Below are 20,848 nucleotides of genomic sequence, written 5' to 3' on the forward strand. Positions count from 1 at the left end.
GACATTCTGCTATGGCTATGCCATATGATTGGCACATCTGACTCTGCTCCTTACATCTCATGTCCACCACTTGGACTTGACTTATGCTGATACCTATGTGCCATATATATGCCATTTTTGCCAGAGTGACCTATTGTTAGTAGATGTTGTTTGCTGCTGTAACTGCTCATTGTGTGCAACTATACAAAGATACCTTGTTCACACTGAATGCACATTGTTTAATCTGCTGACTATAGCCCACTGCTATTGATTCTTGTTGTGTTTTTCACAATACATTTTCGTTTGGCATTTCAACTGCTTGCTGTGCTGGTCATTTTATCAATATTGACTGGCAAGACTCTTGCAGGGCCTGGTTTACCGACCAAGCATCCACATATGGTACTACCTATTACTTATGTTTCAGGTGTGCTGACTATTAATCTATCAATTAACAAGCTGACACGTTATTGCATTCCAGCGGTTCTGGAGGTGTGTTTAGCTATCAGGGACAAGAAAAGGGATGAATTGCATATTCAGCAGTAATGCATTGTGGGATACATCATATGCTCACCCCAACCTAAATAATCACAAATACCTTCTGTTTTAAAAAGGGAAGCTTCTGTTTTGCATTTACCAATTGAGGCCCAGTGCACACCAAAAACCGCTAGCAGATCCACAAAACGCTAAGGGTCCTTTCACACCAGAGGGCTTTTTCGGCGTTTTAACGCCACGGCCGAAGTTGGCGTTTTCCTAGGTAAAGTGAAAGTCCATAGACTTTCATTTTACCTTTCACATCTAACGCTGCGTTTTGGAGCGTTGCGTTTCAACGCTCCCAGGAGCTTTTTTAGGGCTGACCGCGGCGTTTCTCATTGCAATTGATACTAATGTATTGGCGTTAAACGCCTTAAAAACGCCTTAAAACCGCCAGCAGCCAAAACGCAGCGTTTTAGCCTTTTAACTGCTGCCTGTAGTGTGAAAGAGCCCTAAAGGTTTTTGAAGCAGATTTCAGAGCGATTCTAGGCATGTTTAGAGACGTTTTCTAAACATGCCTAGCGTTCTTTGAAGCGTTTTTGTGTAGCAGATTTCATATATTGTTACAGTAAAAGCTGTTACTGAACAGCTTCTGTAACAAAAACGCCTGGAAAACCGCTCAGATCTAGCGTTTTTCAGACCTGTTTTCCACTTTCCTATACTTTAACATTGAGGCAGAAATGCCTCAGAAATCTAAAAAATGCTGCAGCCTCCGAGTTTGCGTTTGTGGAAAAAACGAGCCACTCTGGTGTGAACCAGCCCATTCACTTTCATTAGCCAAGCTGTTTTCCCTCTGCAAGCATTTTAAAAAACGCTTCAGAACCGCTCTGGTGTGCACCAGCCCAAAGAGTGTGCTATAACCTCAAGACTGGAGTGCAGATAGACTATGTTACCTACATTGCTGGTGATATTGCCTGTACCAAACTATCAAGCAGCAGAAAACCTTATGGATGGTGTGCCTTGCTCTACTCTGAACTGCATGTCTCCTGAGGGAAGTGACATCACTTCTCTAAGAGGAATCTGTGGTTATATGGAAGCTTGCATCACCACAATTTCAAAATAATAGAATTTATGTGAGTGAATCCAGCATTTCCCCCGGAAGATCTGCCTGTCAGCATAATTACAGCGAGTGTAAACATAGCATACGCACAAAGGGGCCTGTGGCACGGATAATGCACAATAATATCACGGTTGTGCAACACTGGAACAAAGCAGCGTGTAAAGAATTTTTTTTTTTGTAAGGAACTACAAAGTAAAATAATTTCTTCAACGTTGGTAGAAATCTTATTAATCCTCACTCTTAAAGAGGAACTTTAACCAAGGATTAAATTGATTCCAATCAGCAGCTGATACCCCCTTTCCTGGGGAGATCTGTGTGGTGAAACCCCTCCCACAGTGTGATGTCATGACCATGGTCCTGACAGTTTGCTATCTGTGAACCTCATTGCATTGTGGAAAATAGCATCTTTTCCAACTGCGAAGCAAGCAAAATCTCCCTCTGTGCATAGAACTCTCAGTAACGAACATTCTGCACAGATCACCTGGCAGAACTAAAGATGTCACTTCCTGTGATACATTTCAGAATGTAAATCAGGGAGAGGAAAGATTGTACAATGGGCAAACACTGAATAAATAATCTATAAATTAATATTGTAAACAATAAGCAATTTTTTACAAATTGCTAGGGAGGCGGGCAATAGCATGGAGAGGAGACACAGGGAGGAGGTCAACAGCATGGAGAGGAGACACAGGGAGAAGCGCAGAGGCATGGAAAGAATAATCAGGGGGGAGCGCAGCGGCATAGAGAGAAAACACAAGGAGGAGCACAGAGGCATGGAGAGAAGACACAGGGAGGAGCGCAGCAGCATGGAGAGAAGACACAGGAAGGAGCACAGCGGCATGGAGAGAAGACACAGGGAGGAGCACAGAGGCATGGAGAGAAGACACAGGGAGGAGCGCAGCAGCATGGAGAGAAGACACAGGAAGGAGCACAGCGGCATGGAGAGAAGACACAGGGAGGAGCACAGAGGCATGGAGAGAAGACACAGGGAGGAGCGCAGCAGCATGGAGAGGAGACACAGGGAGGCGCGCAGCGGCATGGAGAGAAGACACAGGGAGGAGCGAAGCGGCATGGAAAGTATACACAGGGAGGAGCGCAGCGGCATGGAGAGAAGACACAGGGAGGAGCACAGCAGCATGGAGAAAAGACAAAGAGAGGAGCGCAGCGGCATAGAGAGAAGACACAGGGAGGAGCGCAGCGGCATGGAGAGAAGACACAGGAAGGAGCCCAGAAGTGTGGAGAGAAAACACAGAGAGGAGCGCATCGGCATCGGGAGAAGACACAGGAAGGAGCGCAACGGAATGAAAAGAAGACACAGGGAGGAGCGCAGCGGCATGGAGAAAAAACACAGGAAGGAGCACAGCGGCAAAGAGAAGACACAGGAAGGAGCGCAGCGGCATGGAGAGAAGACACAAGGAGGAGCGCAGCAGCATGGAGAGAAGACACAGGGAGGAGCGTAGCGGCTTCGGGAGAAGACATAGGGAGGTGCGCAGCGGCATGAAGAGAAGACACAGGGAGGAGCTCAGCGGCATGGAGAGAAGACACAGGGAGGAGCGCATCGGCATCGGGAAAAGACATAGGGAGGTGCGCAGCAGCATGAAGAGAAGACACAGGGAGGAGTGCAGCAGCATGGAGAGAAGACACAGGGAGGAGCGTAGCAGCATGGAGAGAAGACACAGGGAGGAGCGCAGCGGCATGAAGAGAAGACACAGGGAGGAGTGCAGCAGCATGGACAGACTACACAGGGAGGAACGCAGCGGAATCAAGAGAGGTCATAGGGAGGTGCACAGCGGCATGGCAACCTTTAGTGCATGGTCATCTTTAGAAGGGGCCTCCTACTGAGTGTAGGCATAGAGTCCACATCCTACACGCTTCATATGTGACGGACTTCATACTGAAACACAGATAGTAATATGGTAGCAGTTCCCTCATCTCACCTTCTCCAGATCAGCAAGCTTTATTGTAAGAGCCTGAATTTCATCTCCCTTCAGCACGCTACTTGTGGAGGATTCTGCCAGCTCATTGGGCACCGGGGGAGAGTCCTGCTCAGACGCCTTTGGCTTCCTTTTCTCTGAAAATATATACCAAAAAGTCATCTCAGTGGGCTTTACAGTTTCCCACAGTGGCTTGGCATGTCTGATTAGTATGTATAAGGTAACGGGGATGACATCATTTCTGTGAATATTTGCGGGTATCCAGTTCATTGTGCACCCAATGATAAAACCCGTTTTTTTTACGTGATCCCTTCGGCAACAACCATTAAGTATGTATACCTACCTAACAGAGCAACTTCTTCACTCCTAATGAAGTTCAGGAGATACCCAGATTGAGGACTCTTTTAAAGAGGTATTGTCAGCCATAAAATCAAATTACTATTACCCACTGCTCTCTTTATTATGTAGTCTACATCCCGACTCTACATTGCAAGCATTCCAATATAATCATAAACGCGTCTGATGTAATGAATCCTGGAGTAGGGTCTGTTTCACCAAGTGTGAAGGATAAGTATAGCTAAGGGCTGGTTCAGACGGACGTCTGCGTAGCGGCGCGTCTGGGGGCGTTGCGGCGGCTGCGCGGTCAGGCTTTCAGTAGCCTTCGGTCGCGTCGTGATGCGGTCGCGTTTTTTTTTCCCCGTAGGGGAACATTAGCCGTCGCGGTTGGCCGCTCCCTGGAAGCTACATGTTGCTTCCAGGGGCAGCCCGAACGCTCGCGAAAATCGGGACCCGAACGCCGCGTTCGGGTAAAAGCGCGCAAAAGCTCGGTGTAAACGCTCCCATTCACTTGAATGGGAGCGTTTACCGCGACGGTCCGAACGCTTGCGGTAAACGCTCCGCAAGCGTCCGTCTGAACCAGCCCTAAGTGTCATTGGCATAGCAGTGGTACGTTAGGCTATGTTGTTGGCTAATTGTACCAAGTGGTAGCATGTGAATTGCAAATAGCAGAGGGGATAAGATTGAGCCTTGCGGCACTCCACATTTTAGCGGTGCAGGATTGGACATGACAGGTCCTAGGGATACTCTCTCAAAGGGAGGATTCCCTTTGGTCTGTTGCAATCCAGTGGGGTGCCCCATGCTTTTGCTGGGTCTCCAATCTGTATACCAGCACTTCTGCCCTGCAGTGGACCCAAGTGGCAGTGGACCCACAGTGAGGGAAGATAGGTAAGTAAAAAAGTTACTAAACGTATGTGGCGATCAGCCTAGTGAGAATGGACACCATCTGTTTTTATATCGTTTAATAGATTTTGACAGCATTTGTGGCATCAATGACCTGTACCTGTATCCAGAAAAATCCAGACCCTCCAGTTCTGCTCATCGGAGCCGAGCAAACAAATCTGTACCAAACGGGAAGTTGTGAACGGATTCTATGTACCAGCATAGGATCCATTCGCATGCATGCCGATCTGTTCTGATTTGCGCAACATTTTTTTAGTGCAGTGTGAACCCAATTAAGACAAATAAAGACAAACTTAAAGAGAAACCGTAACCAAGAATTGAACTTCATCCCAATCAGTAGCTGATACCCCCTTTCTCAGGAATAAATCTTTTCCTTTTCACAAACGGATCATCAGGGAGCTCTGTGTGGCTGATATTGTGGTGAAACTCCTCCCACAGTGTGATGTCAGGACCAGGGCTGTGGAGTCGGTCCAAAAATCCACCGACTCCGACTCCTCAGTTTAGGATTCCACCGACTCCGACTCCTCGACTCCAACTCCTCTAATTTGCATATTACAATTTTGTTGATTAAAAGTATGTAACATGAAATTCGTCTCTTAACTGCCAACGCTTAGGAATTTTACAAGACAACTGAAGTGAGAAGGATATGTAGACTACTATATTTATTCCCTTTAGACTAAAACTAGTCCTTGGTAAGAGTACTTGTAAAAGGTACAAACCGGAACAAAGAACATCTATCAGGCCCTAGGCAATGTAAGTGTGGGTACATGTAAGAATGATGTGCAGGTACTCTGCAGGGGAATGAGGAGATTGTAAACAGACAACACCTCTGTGTTCAATGTGCACAGCATTCTCAGTGGATTCCCTGCAGCTCTGTGGGGAGTGCATATGTAGAGTATAGTACTACTGTGTAACAAAGTAAACCTGAGACAGATGAAATTAAAGTTTTATACATACCTGGGGCTTCCTCCCGCCGCCTTCAGGATAATCAGTCCCTCGTTGTCCTCCTCCACCACCTGGATCTTCTGCTATGAGTCCAGGTACTTGAGCCAGTCGGGCGTAGTGCGCATGCACACACTCCGCCGACAGGAGCATACTACACCTGTGCAGCACTATTGCGCAGGTGCAGAATGTTCCTGGCTGTGGGAGCGGTATGCGGCCGGACAGCGCTGACTGGCTGAATTACCAGGACTCATAGCAGAAGATCCGGGTGGTGGAGGGCAGCGAGGGACTGATTAGCCTGAAGGGGGCTGGAGGAAGCCCCAGGTATGTATAAAACTTTACTTTTCATCCGTCTCAGTTACCCTTTAATTTGTAGTCACCAAACCAAATTTTAACAACATATCAAATTATTTGATTTCATCAGCAAAGGGAGTGCATACATTTGCATAAATCAGCATCAATGCAGAATTATTTCCATCTCGTTGACCATCTCTATTAGTGACACGGCTACACATCAGGCTTTATTCTTACAGCATAGATGTTATTTAGTGTATATATAAGAGATTCCTGTGTACACATCATATATACAGTCACAATCAGATACAGTATGTATATCTGACCTTAAAAATACGGGGACTGCTTTATTGAAGCAGCACAAGTAACTAATTTTTGTGGACTAAGCACAGCTATTACTGTATATATACTGTATATATACATTATTTTTAATGACTATTATCTGAGAAATAGAACATTTTATCATATTTTCTATTTTAATTACAGTTACAAATTCATTAGGAGTCGGAGTCGGTGCATTTTTTCCCGACTCCGACTCCAGGCACCCAAAATTGCCCGACTCCACGACTCCGACTCCACGACTAGAGATGTGGCGAACGGTTCCCGAACCGTTCGCCGGCAAACATCTCTAAATCTATGGGCCTCTTACTACTTCCGGGTCGCAATGACCCGGAGTAGTACGCCTGCGCTGCCCGGCGGAGCGCGTCCTAGATCGCGCTCCCGTTGCCGGGCACTCTCTGTGCATGAGCGTGACGTCACTCATGACGTCACGCACATGCGCAGAGAGTGCCCGGCAACGGGAGCGCGATCTAGGACGCGCTCCGCCGGGCAGCGCAGGCGTACTACTCCGGGTCATTGCGACCCGGAAGTAGTAAGAGGCCCAGAGAGGTTCGCCAGGCGAACTGTTCGGCCCAACACTATCCACGACTCCGACTCCACAGCCCTGGTCAGGACCATGACTCTGACGTCACACTGTGGAAGCCTTGTTGCATTGTGGGAAATAACAGCTGTTTCCAACTGCCAAAAAAAAAGCAAGCAGCATCTCCTTCCACTGACATCACCTGCCAGCAGTAAAAATGTCACCATGTGATGAATGTTAGAATGCAAATCATAGAGAAGAAAAATTTTACAATGGGCAAACACTGACTGAATCATTTATACATAATTATTGTAAAAATGAAGCACTTTTTGATTACATTATTTTCACTGGAGTTCCTCTTTAACTTTATTACTATATAACCAACGGTAAAAAATAGCTTTGTGCACCCTGAACGGCCGAGATATTTTTCTGCATTACTTTGAGAGTTCTGGTTAACTGTGAGTCTGCTGTTTGTGCTTGCATTATTACGCTAAAATCAAGAAGTGTATACTTGTTGTAAACGTGTGTATTTCACACACACACACACACACACACACACAAAAGGACTGTCACCCACAGGGATCAAACCATCAGCAGACAGTGCAGAACAAGGCAGATTGTGGCTGATTGCTGACACGGGGGGGGGGGGGGGGGGCTTGGGGGTTTGGTGCATCCTCACAAGTTTGCATCAGCAAAAACTCTGGAACCAGCCCTAGGTTGGCTGTACACACCTCGCTCTGATTTCCATTCTGAAACTTATCACAGGTGGTGGAATCTTTAGTGCTGTTAGGTGCAGCTCTATGGAATGTTTGTTTGCCGAGAGTTCCGAAGCCAGTACAAAATATACCTGGGCTCCCAGAATTCTTTGGGGGAGAGGGAATTCCACATAGCTCATCAGCCTAGGTTAAACATCACTAGAGAGGGTGGGGCTACACACCAATATACAGCAATATATACAGAAGCTATAGGAAGTGTTTATGATGCTGAAACCAGGAAAATTACCATAAAAGTGGGTATCCTGAAAAAATGTACTGCGTTCTACTACACCTCACTACAGGGCATCTTTAACTTTGCTCTACAATGACCATTTTCCTTTCAAATATTTGCTTTTTGCAGCATTATACAGCATCCAGAGAATATAAAAAGGGAGACACTAAGAGCCCAGTATAGTGTAGTATGTTTAGGTAAGTATAAATTTATACTCACAAACCAGGGTTACTATCCAGGCAACCACTATGTAGGCAGGTGGGGAGAATTATAGACCTGTCCCCACTCAGGATTAAGAAGTCGCTCTCTGTAGATCGGAAGAAAGGGGCCAAATCCCCTCCACCAAGGGTGGACTCAGATAACATGCAGGTAAACAGAGGCGCCAGAAGGATAAAAATGGCTAAAATTGTTAAAAAGGACAGTTAAAAAGAGGCGCTAAGCTTTGTATTAGACCTGCATAAAAGTCATATGCTCCTTCTATAGTCTGATGAAGCGGAATATACCTGTGAAACGCGTTGCATCTATTTGGAGTATGTAAATAAAATATTTTTGTTGAATATTAATCAATAGCATTTTAAGTCTACTTCGAGGAGGTAAGTCCACCACTACCGCCTCCTTTTTATTAATTTTAGCCATTCTTATCCTTCTGGCGCCTCTGTTTTCCTGCACATTACACAGCATCCATCTGCCATGGAAAATGATAACTCTCTGGTCTCACAATAAGGGTACAAATAACAGCTACTCCCATACCTTGACAGTGGCCATCAAAAACTCAATTTTTCCATAGGTTATTATTATTATTAGTAAGTCTGTACGTTTGTGCGGTTATGAATATATCCTTTGTGTTAAACAAATGTATATCTTTATGTAACCTCCCCCAAACTTCCCCATTTTAGTGTGAACAGCTTGGAAAAGAGAACAGCAAAACCATATGTAACGATTGTGGAATTCTCTCCATGATCAGCGCACAGGACGTGCGCTGACACTGCGGAAATTCTCCACAAGCGTATAATTTGAGGGAACCCAGCAAAAGGTGCAATGCACCTGTAGAGGGAAATTCCTGTCGGCAGATGGAGCTGTGGAGTGCAGAGGGACAGTTCCTCTGCCCTGCCACAGACGCCAGACAGGAATTGTACGAAGGGAAGAAACGCAGGGCAAGATAGCCCTGAAAGAGAGAGATCAAAGCGACAGAGGGTATGTGTGTCCACCAATCTAGTCGCCACCCTGCGACGATGAACACACAACCATGAAGATCAGGTGAGAAGGCAAACGCAAGAGATGGCTAACAGTGACACAAGACCGAATAAACACAGATGAGGAATGTATGTATGTCCACCAATCTAGCCGCCAACCTGCGACGGTGGACACACAACAGAGGAAACCAAGTGAGAACACAATCGCCTGAGAAGCGATTACGAATGAGAATGAGCACAGGGACAGATTGTATGTGTGTGCACCAATCTAGTCGCCAACCCGCGACGGTGCACACACAACAGCAGATATGAAGTAGGAACGCAATCGCGAGAGAGGCGATTGCCAGAGGTGACACAAGGCTAAAGCAAGACAGGGCACGAGAGTAGCAAAGGCACAGCAAATCATACAATGAGAAGATAAGGAAAATAACAAACGCTAACTAAACGCGAACACCGCACTCAATCGCAACAGCGAACGCGTTTACAGCACGGTCTCCGCATGTTAAGCACAACAGAGACAAGCACGCCTAACTAACCACCGACAGACAAACACGAAACAGAGGACGCGAGCGCTTGCTTAACGGTTACCTCACCGAGCCTCCAGCAAGCGTTCGTATCAGACAAGACAGATACACGAAAACAGGAATAAGTGAGAGATACGATCCACCGCTCTTTCCGCCAGAGCGAGTGCGATCCAAGTAAGGCAACAGAGCTAGCAGGATCCACTGCTCTTTCCGCCAGAGCAAGTGCGATCCAGGTATAGCAAGAAAGCTTAGCAGGATCCACTGCTCTTTCCGCCAGAGCGAGTGTGATCCAAGTATAGAAACAGAGCGAGCTGGATCCACTGCTCTTTCCGCCAGAGCAAGTGCGATCCAAGTACAGCAAGAGAAACAGATGAACAGAAGGGCCTACCAGTAACAACCGCTGCTCTGGTTAGCACCCCACAGACAGACAGTAAAGGCAATACAAATAATACAATCCTGACTGCTCTAGCAAGGATGCCTAGTGCAGTCCCAAGAATTACTCTAAGCTAATCTTTAAACAATAAGCAAGGCTGACACTCCAGGAGTGTTTCACAGGACAAACCCTTATGACCAGCGAAGTACTGTGGAATCACATGGTATTTATAGAACAAGCCTACAAAGGATGTGGCTATGCAATTTGCATGGCAAACGTATGCAAATTCCTCAGCAGCAGCAAGCTGCAAAACTGACAAAAGGTCTCTTTTCCAGAGACCTGCAGAATGCAGACCTGAACAGTGGTCAAAAAGCTGCTGCGCAGGCAGCTGAGCGGATCATTACACCATAATATTGCATAATTAAATTTCCAGTACGTCTCTCCAGTCACAGAAATGAGACAGTATTTTATAAGAAAAAATAACAGATTCAAAGTGCCTTCATTGGGCACCCTTCTGGCTTCTAGATGATGGTTTATGACTCCTACAGAGTCAATTCAATTAATATACCCAATACTCAGATGGCTCATGGTGGCGTACGAGAGGAATCGGCGCAGGGTACAGCCGGTATATGGCTGATCCTTTTGCTGCACAAGTCCCGGCCGTGTTAAAGAAAACTTGTAACGGAAAAAAACTGGGGGGGCTCCTGTCACTACCTGAACTGGGGGCTCGTGTCACTACCTAAACTGGGGGGCTCCTGGCGCTACCTAAACTATCCAGGCCAGCCAGCCCAGCATCACCACCAGCCAACCAGCCCAGAATCACTGCCAGGCCACAGCATCACCACCAGTCAGGCCAGCATTTACTTCAACCAGCCAAGCTCAGCCCAGCATCACCGCCAGCCAGGTCACAGCATCACTGCCAGCCAGCCCTGCCAAAGCATCACCGCCAGCCCAGCCACAGCATCACCGCCAGCCCAGCCACAGCATCACCGCCAGCCCAGCCACAGCATCACTGCCAGCCCAGCCACAGAATCACCGCCAGCCAGGCCACAGCATCACCGCCATCTAGGCCACAGCATCACCGTCAGGCCTTTCAGCCCACACATCATCCCCAATCTAGCCAAAAACAGTATTGCCAGACCAGCCAGGCACAGCAGCCAGTAGAGGAGAATTCAGAAGCCAGGTGAGAGGTGTCTACCATATTAAGGGGGCATTTTGCCTATTTATGTGAAATGCTGTCTATTTATGTGCCTCGCGACTGCTGAATTTGTCTTGTTGGGGGCCTCAAGATTGCTGAATTTGTCTAGTTGGGGGCCTCATGATTTGTTGGGGGCCTCATGATTGCTGAATTTGTCTTGTTGGGGGCCTCATGATTGCTGAATTTGTCTTGTTGGGGGCCTCATGATTGCTGAATTTGTCTTGTTGGGGGCCTCATGATTGCTGAATTTGTCATGTTGGGGGTCTCATGATTGCTGAATTTGTCTTGTTGGGGGCCTCATGATTGCAGAATTTGTTATGTTGGGGGTCTCACGATTGCTGAATTTGTCATGTTGGGGGGGTCACATGATTGCTATCTGCGAGACTATGAGAAAAGCTGAATCATCATCATATGAGACAATAGCATTACACCTACTTGTTTAGCTTTTTAAAACAAAAAATAAAACTGGGTGGTTCTAAAAAAATGAATTATCACACTGGTGCGTGGCGAGATATCTTACAGATAAATATACAATAAGAGTAGTCTTAGACTGGTCAGAACTTGTGCACAAGTAAAGGTATCGAGGTACAAAAAGTCGTAAGGCAAAGTCGTGGTCAAAATACAGGCAGGGTCAGTAACGGGTATCAGATGTCAGTCGTATTGCAAGGATCAGGCAGTAACAGAGTCAGGGACAGGCCGAGTCGTTAACGTAAATCAGATGGCTGCGGTACAGAAGGATTAGACTAGAGCAAGGTCAGGAAACAAGCAAGAGGTTGGTACACAGGTAAATATACAATGAGATGTTACTTCAATAATATCAGGAGGATATTACGAAAAAATTACAATAATAATAATCAATACAAAAATAACAAATGACTGACCAACTGGAGTACATATATATTGTGCGTCTACACAATATATTGATGTAGCTCAAAGTAGCTAGCTAGGCCAAGAACCAGCGAACTGATTAGCATCAAGGCCAGTGAGCAACTGAAGCTCCTGGCCTTGTATACAACTCCTAATTCCCCCAGAACCACTCCCCTAGTGATGTCACCTAGTGACATCACTGCTAATGTCAGCTAGATCCTCCTTCTCAGCCAATAAGGCTTGTCAGCCGTCGCGCGTGCGCGTTTGGTCGCACGCACGCCGGAACTCACTGCCGGAGGGAAGCTGGGTATGCCGCCAGAGGACGTCTGCTGCGAAGTCCCGCCGCTCGCCCGGACCACGCCGGAGACGCAGCGGGACCTGCTGCTGGAAGGTAAGAATGTTACATGAATACATTTTTTTTCAGGAGTAGGATGGATGAAATTGTTTATCTTAGCAACAAAAGAAAAAGTACCCAATATTCACAGCACCAGACCACTCCAAAGTAAATTCAAAATTACAAATACTTTATTGGTAAAGGACAACCAAATTTAAAAACAATGTTAAAATTCACCAAATGATGATAGCAGCGGTGTACATAAATCATAATAGTAATAATATTCCATACATGAATCATAAGGCCTCACAACCAATCAGATTATAGGGGTGTAATAAGTTCAAATAGTAAGTACAGGAGACCCTCAAAATACCTAAAAATTAATAGGGGCCATATACAAAAGTGCAATTTGTAAAGTGCATATATAGTGCAGTACCAGATTATGTAGAAAGAACCTGGGACATACAAATATTAAATCCCATTGACCAATGTAATTGAATCACAATAGAAACCAATCCAAGTTCTGCAAATAATATAAAAATGTGTCAAGGAGCACTTATACAGGTAAGAATTCCCAAATGTACAAAAGGAGGAAAAAAGTGAAGCTCAAGACTTACATGGAAGGAGAGGAGGACGCCTAAGTACACCGCCGACCGCCTTAATGCATCACGCGGGCTCAACCCGCTTCAGAGAGACATAATCTGGTACTGCACTATATATGCACTTTACAAATTGCACTTTTGTATATGGCCCCTATTAATTTTTAGGTATTTCGAGGGTCTCCTGTACTTACTATTTGAACTTATTACACCCCTATAATCTGATTGGTTGTGAGGCCTTATGATTCATGTATGGAATATTATTATTATTATGATTTATGTACACCGCTGCTATCACCAGTTGGTGAATTTTAACATTGTTTTTAAATTTGGTTGTCCTTTACCAATAAAGTATTTGTAATTTTGAATTTACTTTGGAGTGGTCTGGTGCTGTGAATATTGGGTACTTTTTCTTTTGTTGCTACAGTTATCTTGTTTACCCAGTTAGCACATCCCTCCTACATTATTCCAAGTGTTATTATTTTTTAAGGTGTTGCTTGTCCAATTGGTCGTTTAAAGAAAATTGTTTATCTTCACAGTTTATTTCCAACTTGGATTTTCCATAATGTTCATGTATGTGTTAAAACGTTTGTATTTTACGGTAAAGTAAATTGCTGTTGGCACTTTGCGATAGATAAGTGACTTTTTCGGTTGCAGTTTGGGCACTCGGCCTCCAAAAGGTTCGCCACCAGTGTCATAGTCTAATGTCCCACCATTGCTAAGTTCTTGTAAATTTGTCTCCACCCGCGACCACACACACATTCTGGTCTATGGCCACACCCATTTATCGGCGCGCCGCACAATGTAACCTGTAGCTTCTTCCCCCCTTTTTGCACCCTCCCTGGAAAATTTTCTGCGGACCCATGGAAGGGGTATCAGTGGGACTTTCACTGTATCAGAGTAGAGGAAGCTGCCTTTTTTTTGGGTCGGGGGGCTTTTTTGCATCCCTTTAGATGTGAAATTCGTTATTATGGCATACAGAAGAAGCTCCCCCTGGTGGCTGCAGCACATCTAAAGGGATGACTGGGATGCTCAGGACAGAAAACCTTCAAGTGATACACACAGCTCCCTGCCTCCCAGCTGCCCTGCTCCACGCTGGTAAGTGACACTTACCGAGCCGGGCTTAGTGAACTGAAGCACGTTTGTACGGTAAATTACCTAACTTCTGCCTCATGTGCAAAATCTTTAGTGAATTTGGAAAAAAAAGTGTAAAATACTGAATGAGGTATTTTACCGAACTGCCCTTTGTAAATAGAGCCCATTGTGGTGAAACCCCTCCCACACTGTGATGTCAGGACCATGGTGACTGGTGCTGTCTGTGAACCTCGCTGCATTGTGGGAATTAACGGCTTTATCCAACTGTCAAACAAGCAATATCTCCCTCTGTGCATAGAACTCTCAGTAAGGAACATTCTGTACAGATCACCTGGCAGAATGGGAAAACACTGACTAATCTATAAATGAATATTGTAAAACATAAGAAATGTTATTCATGATGTTATTTTCACTACAGTTCATCTTTAATACCACCTTTCGCGGGCATTTCCGCACCATTCACCTGGCAAGTGGGAAACCCCGGGATTAAGCGCTAGTAGAAATTTAGCCTTAGTAATGAGGGTCTTGGTTCCTGTTAGAATAGTAGCTGAACTACAACCCCACATTTTGTGTTGTAAATGGCTAATGAGCCCCAACTCACATAAGCTAGGTAGCGTTTGGCAGAAAAGGTTTAGGATGAAATGGGGCCCAAGGCAAGGTGCTAGCCTTAACTTCACCCTAAAGCCTTTCTCAGGGCCGGATTTACCATAAGCCACTGTAGGCACATGCCTACAGGTGCCTGATAATGGAAAGGTGGCTCACTCCCCTCCCTGAGCGCCTCCCTACTTCCTTCCCTATGCAGAGTCCTGATGAGAGTGTAAGTGAGAGGTTACTCACCCGGCTCTCTACATTACACTGACAAGATCTCCCTTCAGTCAGGGGCACCACTAGCTACTTAATACTGAGGATCCTCTAGCTACCTAATTATTGGGGCACCTCTAGCTACTTAATATTGAGGGTAGCCTAGCTACCTAATATTAAAGGGACCACTATCACGAACTGACAGAACCAACAGGTTTTGGACCAGTCCATCTCCTCATGGGGGATTCTCAGGGTTTTCTTTGTTTTCAACACCATTTTCTGAACAGCAGTTGCAAAGACTAACTGACAAAATAGTGTGCAAGTGAGTAGGGAGGCTGGCTGGTATCATACTATTTTGGCAGTTAAACTGCTGTTCAGGAAATGCTGTTGAAAACAAAGAAAGCCGCGGTCCCCCCGGTTGTATGGGGGCATTGGGAAGCCTCCCCGTGGCGCTCCTGGATAGTGCTATGTAGCATGAACTAATTCCCGCAGGGCGACCACTTTGCAGCATTGGTTTTGGACCCTGCATAAGTTGGCATGCGAAAGTGAATACATATTTGCATGAGCATTGCCTCATGAATAGCCAATTAGGCCAAATTTGCTTAACCAGTTATGTCAGGTGTTCACTTGGTGTTTAATGCACACATTCAATTCTCTGTGTAGTGAAAACAAAGAAAACCCTGAGAATTCCCCATGAGGAGATGGACTGTCCCAAAACCTGTCATTTCTGTCACATTTTAACTTCCTACTTTTTTACGATAGTGGTCCTTTAAGGGTGCCTGTAGCTACCTATGACAGGCAAGGGAAGTAAGGGAGATGTGACCTCTGGTACAGCAGCACACTTGCGGTGCAGTTCTGGGTTGTAGGTTCATGAAGGGCGAAATCAAAGGTGCCAGAACATCTGTGCCTATAGGCTTCTTTGAGGTAAATCCGGGCCTGGCCTTTCTGATAAGCTGAGGTGGGAGAACGGTCAGAGAAGGTGGCAGCTGGGCCACTTGATGCCCACTAGGCCCCAGGCATATTTAAATTCCTTCTCAGTTTAATTAATAATGTCATTATTTCAGCCTGCTTCCCTGAGATTGTTATATCAATGAATCCTTCACTACTTGCCCCCATAATATCACATTATACAGGAAGTAAAACAGCTCTCTATGTACTCAGACAGCAATAATAAAACCATGGAGGATGCTCATAGCTCCCTGTATGCAGAGCTGGAAACACGTGACGTCACGCGCAGGAATGGATACATAGGAGTACCGACGTATGATTTATACAGAAGCTTTTATTACAGGATGTGGAAACCTGGTGTCCCGTACAGGAAATGTCACACCCGCCCTCCCCCCAGCCTGCGTTACCCGGTGGAGTTCTGCTGCGGGACTCCTTCTTCCCCGGCATCTTCAGAAAATCGAATTCCGTCGCTATGGCAACGGTACACACGTTCTCGTCACGCCCCCTCCACAGACGCAGCCGCGCAGATACAGAACGTTATAGCCCTGCAGGGCAGGCGCAGTGACTGGTGACGTCACAGTTTGAGGCCGCGCATGCGCATTTGCGCAACCGGTCTCATTGCACACTGCACAGGTGTTGCTCTCTGCAAATGTGGAGGGACCGCAGGCCGATCATTTCCTATAAGGCAGTTTGTGACTCAAGATGTGGAGGACTACAAGGCTAGCATGCCCAAAAAGCAGATGTGGAGGGAGGGGCTGCAAGAGCCAGCATGATCTGCAACTGCAAAGCAGATGTAGGGACTATAAAGGTGCCCATACATTTATAGATGTGCACATGTTTGGGCATGGATCTCCAGCAGATTCAATCACAGTGATCAAATCTGCGGTAAATTGATGGGCAAAATTGTCTAGTGTATGGCCACCTTAAAGGGAACCAGAGAGACAGGACTCAGAGAGGAACATCATAATAGATTTATACATACCTGGGGCTTCCTCCAGTCCTATCCGCATGGATCGCTCTCACGCCATGGTCCTCAGCCTTCTCGATTGCCTGTACCGGGTCACGTCACTCCCGCAGGACGCAACCAGTTTTCCGCATGCACAGGGACTCTCCGTCTCACCGGCGCCTGCTTTACGCCTGCGCAGTACGGAGGGACCCCACTGCGCCTGCTCGAAGTGACAGGACCCGGTACCGGCGATTGAGAAGGCTGAGGACGGCGGCGTGGGAGCGATCCGTGCAGATGGGGCTGGAGGAAGCCCCAGGTAATGGAATGTATAAATCTATTATGATGTTCGTCTCTTTAAAGGAAATATCAGGGGATTTAAACATAATGAGATGTACTTATTTGGGGCTTCCTTCAGCCCCGGAAGGTCATGTGTCCTTCGCCACAGCTCTGCTCTCAGCCGGTCTCCCCTCCGTTGCAACCGCTGACCCGGCGAGATCGCTATATTCTGTGCCTGTGTGAGTACACGGCCAGAAGATTTGTACACAGGCGCAGTAATTCTGTGCAGAATGCCCCCGACTATGTGAGCGCAATCACGAGCGTTGCCAGTGCAGCAGATACTGAATTTACCCGGGGGCTTCTTGCACCCACTGGAGTCATCCTGTGCCCGTGCCGTCCATCTGAGTCCCTACAGCCAGCAGCCACAACCTGCGCAAAGCTGGCTGGTGGGCCACACGCCTCCTCACTGTGCTCCTGCAGCGGCCAGGAGCGTTATGTGCAATACACAAAAATCACACACAAAAGTGCTCCCAGCAGCAGGAGCAGGATCGGGGTGTGCAGGGCTGGGCATGTGCAGTAGCCTCCGACTGGCCACGACCGGCCAACTTGCAGGCGGTTGCCGTGTTAGAGGAACTCGGAAGGACAGCATGGGTGCAGGGGGCTGCAACAAGCACCAGATAAGTTAAAGCGATTTTTTTATTTTGACTTTAGTAACCCTTACGGGCTGTCAATGAGTGAAAGTTCCCTCTTTTCCGCCCCTTGAGGAGTATGGCCTCACAGTGTGATGTGTGCTTTTAGGGCCCGTTTACACTTGTGCGGTGCGAATCACCGCGGTAAAAATTCGCATGCGGATGCGAAATTCGCATGGATGACCCTGTATGCGAATTTAACCATGGCAGTGCCGGTGTGCTTTTCCATTGATTTCCATGCGAATTTGCATGAAAATTCGCATACCAAAGCCGCAGGCGATTTCCCTATTAAATACATTAGTGGCGATTCGCATGCATTCCACACGCAGGCGAATTCTGAGGGCTCTGCCGTGCAGAAAAATCCTGCACAGAAAAACACTCAGGAAAACTGACAAGTGGAAACAGGCCCATCCACTTGTATTGGCTGTGCGAATCTGCATGCAGGAAACGCATGCAGATTCTCTCTAGTGGAAACGGGCCCTTAGGCCTTGTTCACATTATAAATCACCAGCACAAGCGACGAGCGATTTATGGAGCGATTTTCGCTTAGATTTATGGATCAATTTTTGCTTAGAAAAGCGCTTTTGTGTAGCATTGTTTTTTTTTCACTTCCTGACGACAGGAAAGCACTCGGGAAATTGTTTTTTAAGCGCTTAGCGATTTCCCTATCCTTTCTATTGAATCGCAAATGCTCTGAAAATGGTCCAGGAGCCACGTCTGCAATTGGATAGAAAGCTCATTGCTTATGTGAGAACACTCACATAAGCTAACATTGCACAAGCGCTTTTAAGGCGATTTTTAAAATCGCAAGTGCTTAAAAATAAGCGAAAACGCTTATAATGTGAACAAGCCCTTAGGCCTCTTTCACGTGTTACGTTGCGTTTGATGCAACGTTAAAGTCACACAACGTGCCCCTAACGCAGTGCATGTAGGTTATGAAATTGGACATTATTTTGCACTGCGTTTATGTGTCTCTTGGTGCACCGTTTTCGTTGCATACTGATGGAACAAAAATGACGCATGTGTTACATTTAAAAAAAAAACATTACTGAGCATGTGCAACACACAGCAGCAGATACATTGCTAAATGCACAGCATGCAGCACTTTTTAATAACGCTACACACTAACGCAACGTGTGCACTGTGAATGTCGCACAGACTTTGCATTGCTGTGCGTTACTCTGCGTTAAAGGACTTCCGAGACCAAAATGAAGAAAATTACACTATACCTTTTTATTAGCAGAATCCATGGAGGACGTCCTGCACGTCCCCCGCTCCGTTCTGCCGTCAATGCAGGCCTTTCCGTTCCCCCAGGGCATGGCCCGACCCCACCAAAAGGGTCGCATCGATTCCACCTCTAAGATGGCCGCCGCCGTGGTCTGCGGCTGCGCAGTACGCTTTGCCGCGAGTGCGACTGCGCAGTGATGTGAGCACGCCCGACGTACACTTGGGGAGCATGCCGGGACCCACTACGCGGCAGGAGACGGGCTAAAGGCTGCACAGTCGCACTCGTGGCAAAGCGTACTGCGCAGCCGCGGATCAACGCGGCGGCCATCTTAGAGGTGGAATCGATGCGACCCGTTCGGTGGGGTCAGGCCATGCCCTGGGGGAACAGAAAGGCCTGCACTGACGGCGGAAGAGATGATACGGATCTGTACACATTGCAGTGAGGGATATCACAGATATAAAGTCTCTATCCCACCCCTGGAACCTTTCAGGCAGGAGGCAGCCTAATAGTCTATTAGTAATTGGTCACTGCACGGACAAAAGATATGGATTGATCAGTGGCGGGTTGGGAGCATGGCAGTAGCAGCTTTTGATTTGGGGACAAGCGATACACTCTTGACAGTGGAGCTAACTCTCTCCTGTCCACAGGCTTGCCTCCTCCCATGCCTGGAGTCTTCTCTCCATGCCATGGCACTCCTCCCTTGCGTCTTCTCTCCCTTGATCCGTGTCATGTGACAAACACTAGAGGCCCATTGGCATACATGCTAGACCTATTTGTCACATGACAGACTCAGGGAGGTGCGCCGGTGGATAAGTAAGAGTAGCTCAGCTGACAACCAGGGTCGGACTGGGACACTAAGGGCCCAACTGGAAAGCTTTAGACAAAACAACTAACATTTATATCGCGCTTTTCTCCTGGCGGACTCAAAGCGCCAGAGCTGCAGCCACTAGGACGCGCTCTATAGGCAGTAGCAGTGTTAGGGAGACTTGCCTAAGGTCTCCTACTGAATAGGTGATGGCTTACTGAACAGGCAGAGCCGAGATTCGAACCCTGGTCTCCTGTGTCAGAGGCAGAGCCCTTAACCATCCAGCCAATATTACAACATCCAGCCACTTTAGCCTGGGGCCCACTGCCCCATAACACATTGATCCCTTCTACTCACCCCCCCCCCTCCCATTTTGGGTTCACATACGTGTGCACTCTAGAAATTTTGCAATACATATATATATATATACACACACACACACACACACACACATAATTTGGTAGGACATCGGATTATGGTAGGGAATGGATTGTGAGCACTTCTGAGGACAGTCCCCAACAGGGAGATGTCCACGAGGAGGGCCCCGACTCCTTTCTTCTCTCCCTCACCTCGTCAAGCGCGGTGGTGGCGGAAGATTCAGCTATAGGCTCCGGGGTCCAGCAGAGCAGACGCTAGAGCAGCTCCAGCCACAAGGTCCACGCTGTCTCCTCCTCAGCAATACCGCTCGCACACACTGAATCAGGAAGTAGTGCGAGCAGTATTGCTGAAGAGGAGACAGCGTGGAACATGCGGCTGGAGCTCTAGCGTCTGCTCTGCTGGACCCCGGAGCCTATAGCTGAACAGGAGGGAGGGGGGCCCGAGGTGAGGGAAAGAGGGATTGGAGTTGGGACTCCTGCTGGAAAGGAAAAAAAAATGTGGTGTAACTTGCCAGGGCCCACCGGAGACGTGGAGGTGGGCCTCCCGGGCGAACTCCCGACAGCTCAGTACGGCCCTGCTGACAACTCCTGGGGGGAGCACATTAGATGGAGGAGACCTGGGGACCTCATAGTCAGCGACTACACAGATTTTCAATACAGGGTGGGCCATTTATATGGATACATCTTAATAAAATGAGAATGGTTGGTGATATTATTGGTGGCCATTTTGAAGTCGGACATTTTGAATCCAACTTTTGTTTTTTTAATAG

At 47.1% G+C, this 20,848-nt stretch overlaps 1 protein-coding gene across 1 annotated transcript in view; it reads right to left on the reverse strand.

Annotated features, from left to right (window-relative positions):
- The window catches only part of MYCBPAP (MYCBP associated protein), a 118,247-nt gene extending 102,014 nt beyond the window's left edge, over positions 1–16,233 (reverse strand). The window contains 2 exon segments of the mRNA XM_068263041.1: positions 3,508–3,641; positions 16,165–16,233. Coding sequence (XP_068119142.1) covers positions 3,508–3,641; positions 16,165–16,204 — 174 coding nt within the window. The 5' untranslated portion in view covers positions 16,205–16,233.
- Between the last annotated feature and the right edge of the window lie 4,615 nt (positions 16,234–20,848).

Source organism: Hyperolius riggenbachi, chromosome 12, assembly GCF_040937935.1.
Source record: "Hyperolius riggenbachi isolate aHypRig1 chromosome 12, aHypRig1.pri, whole genome shotgun sequence".
Taxonomy (NCBI): Eukaryota; Metazoa; Chordata; class Amphibia; order Anura; family Hyperoliidae; genus Hyperolius; species Hyperolius riggenbachi.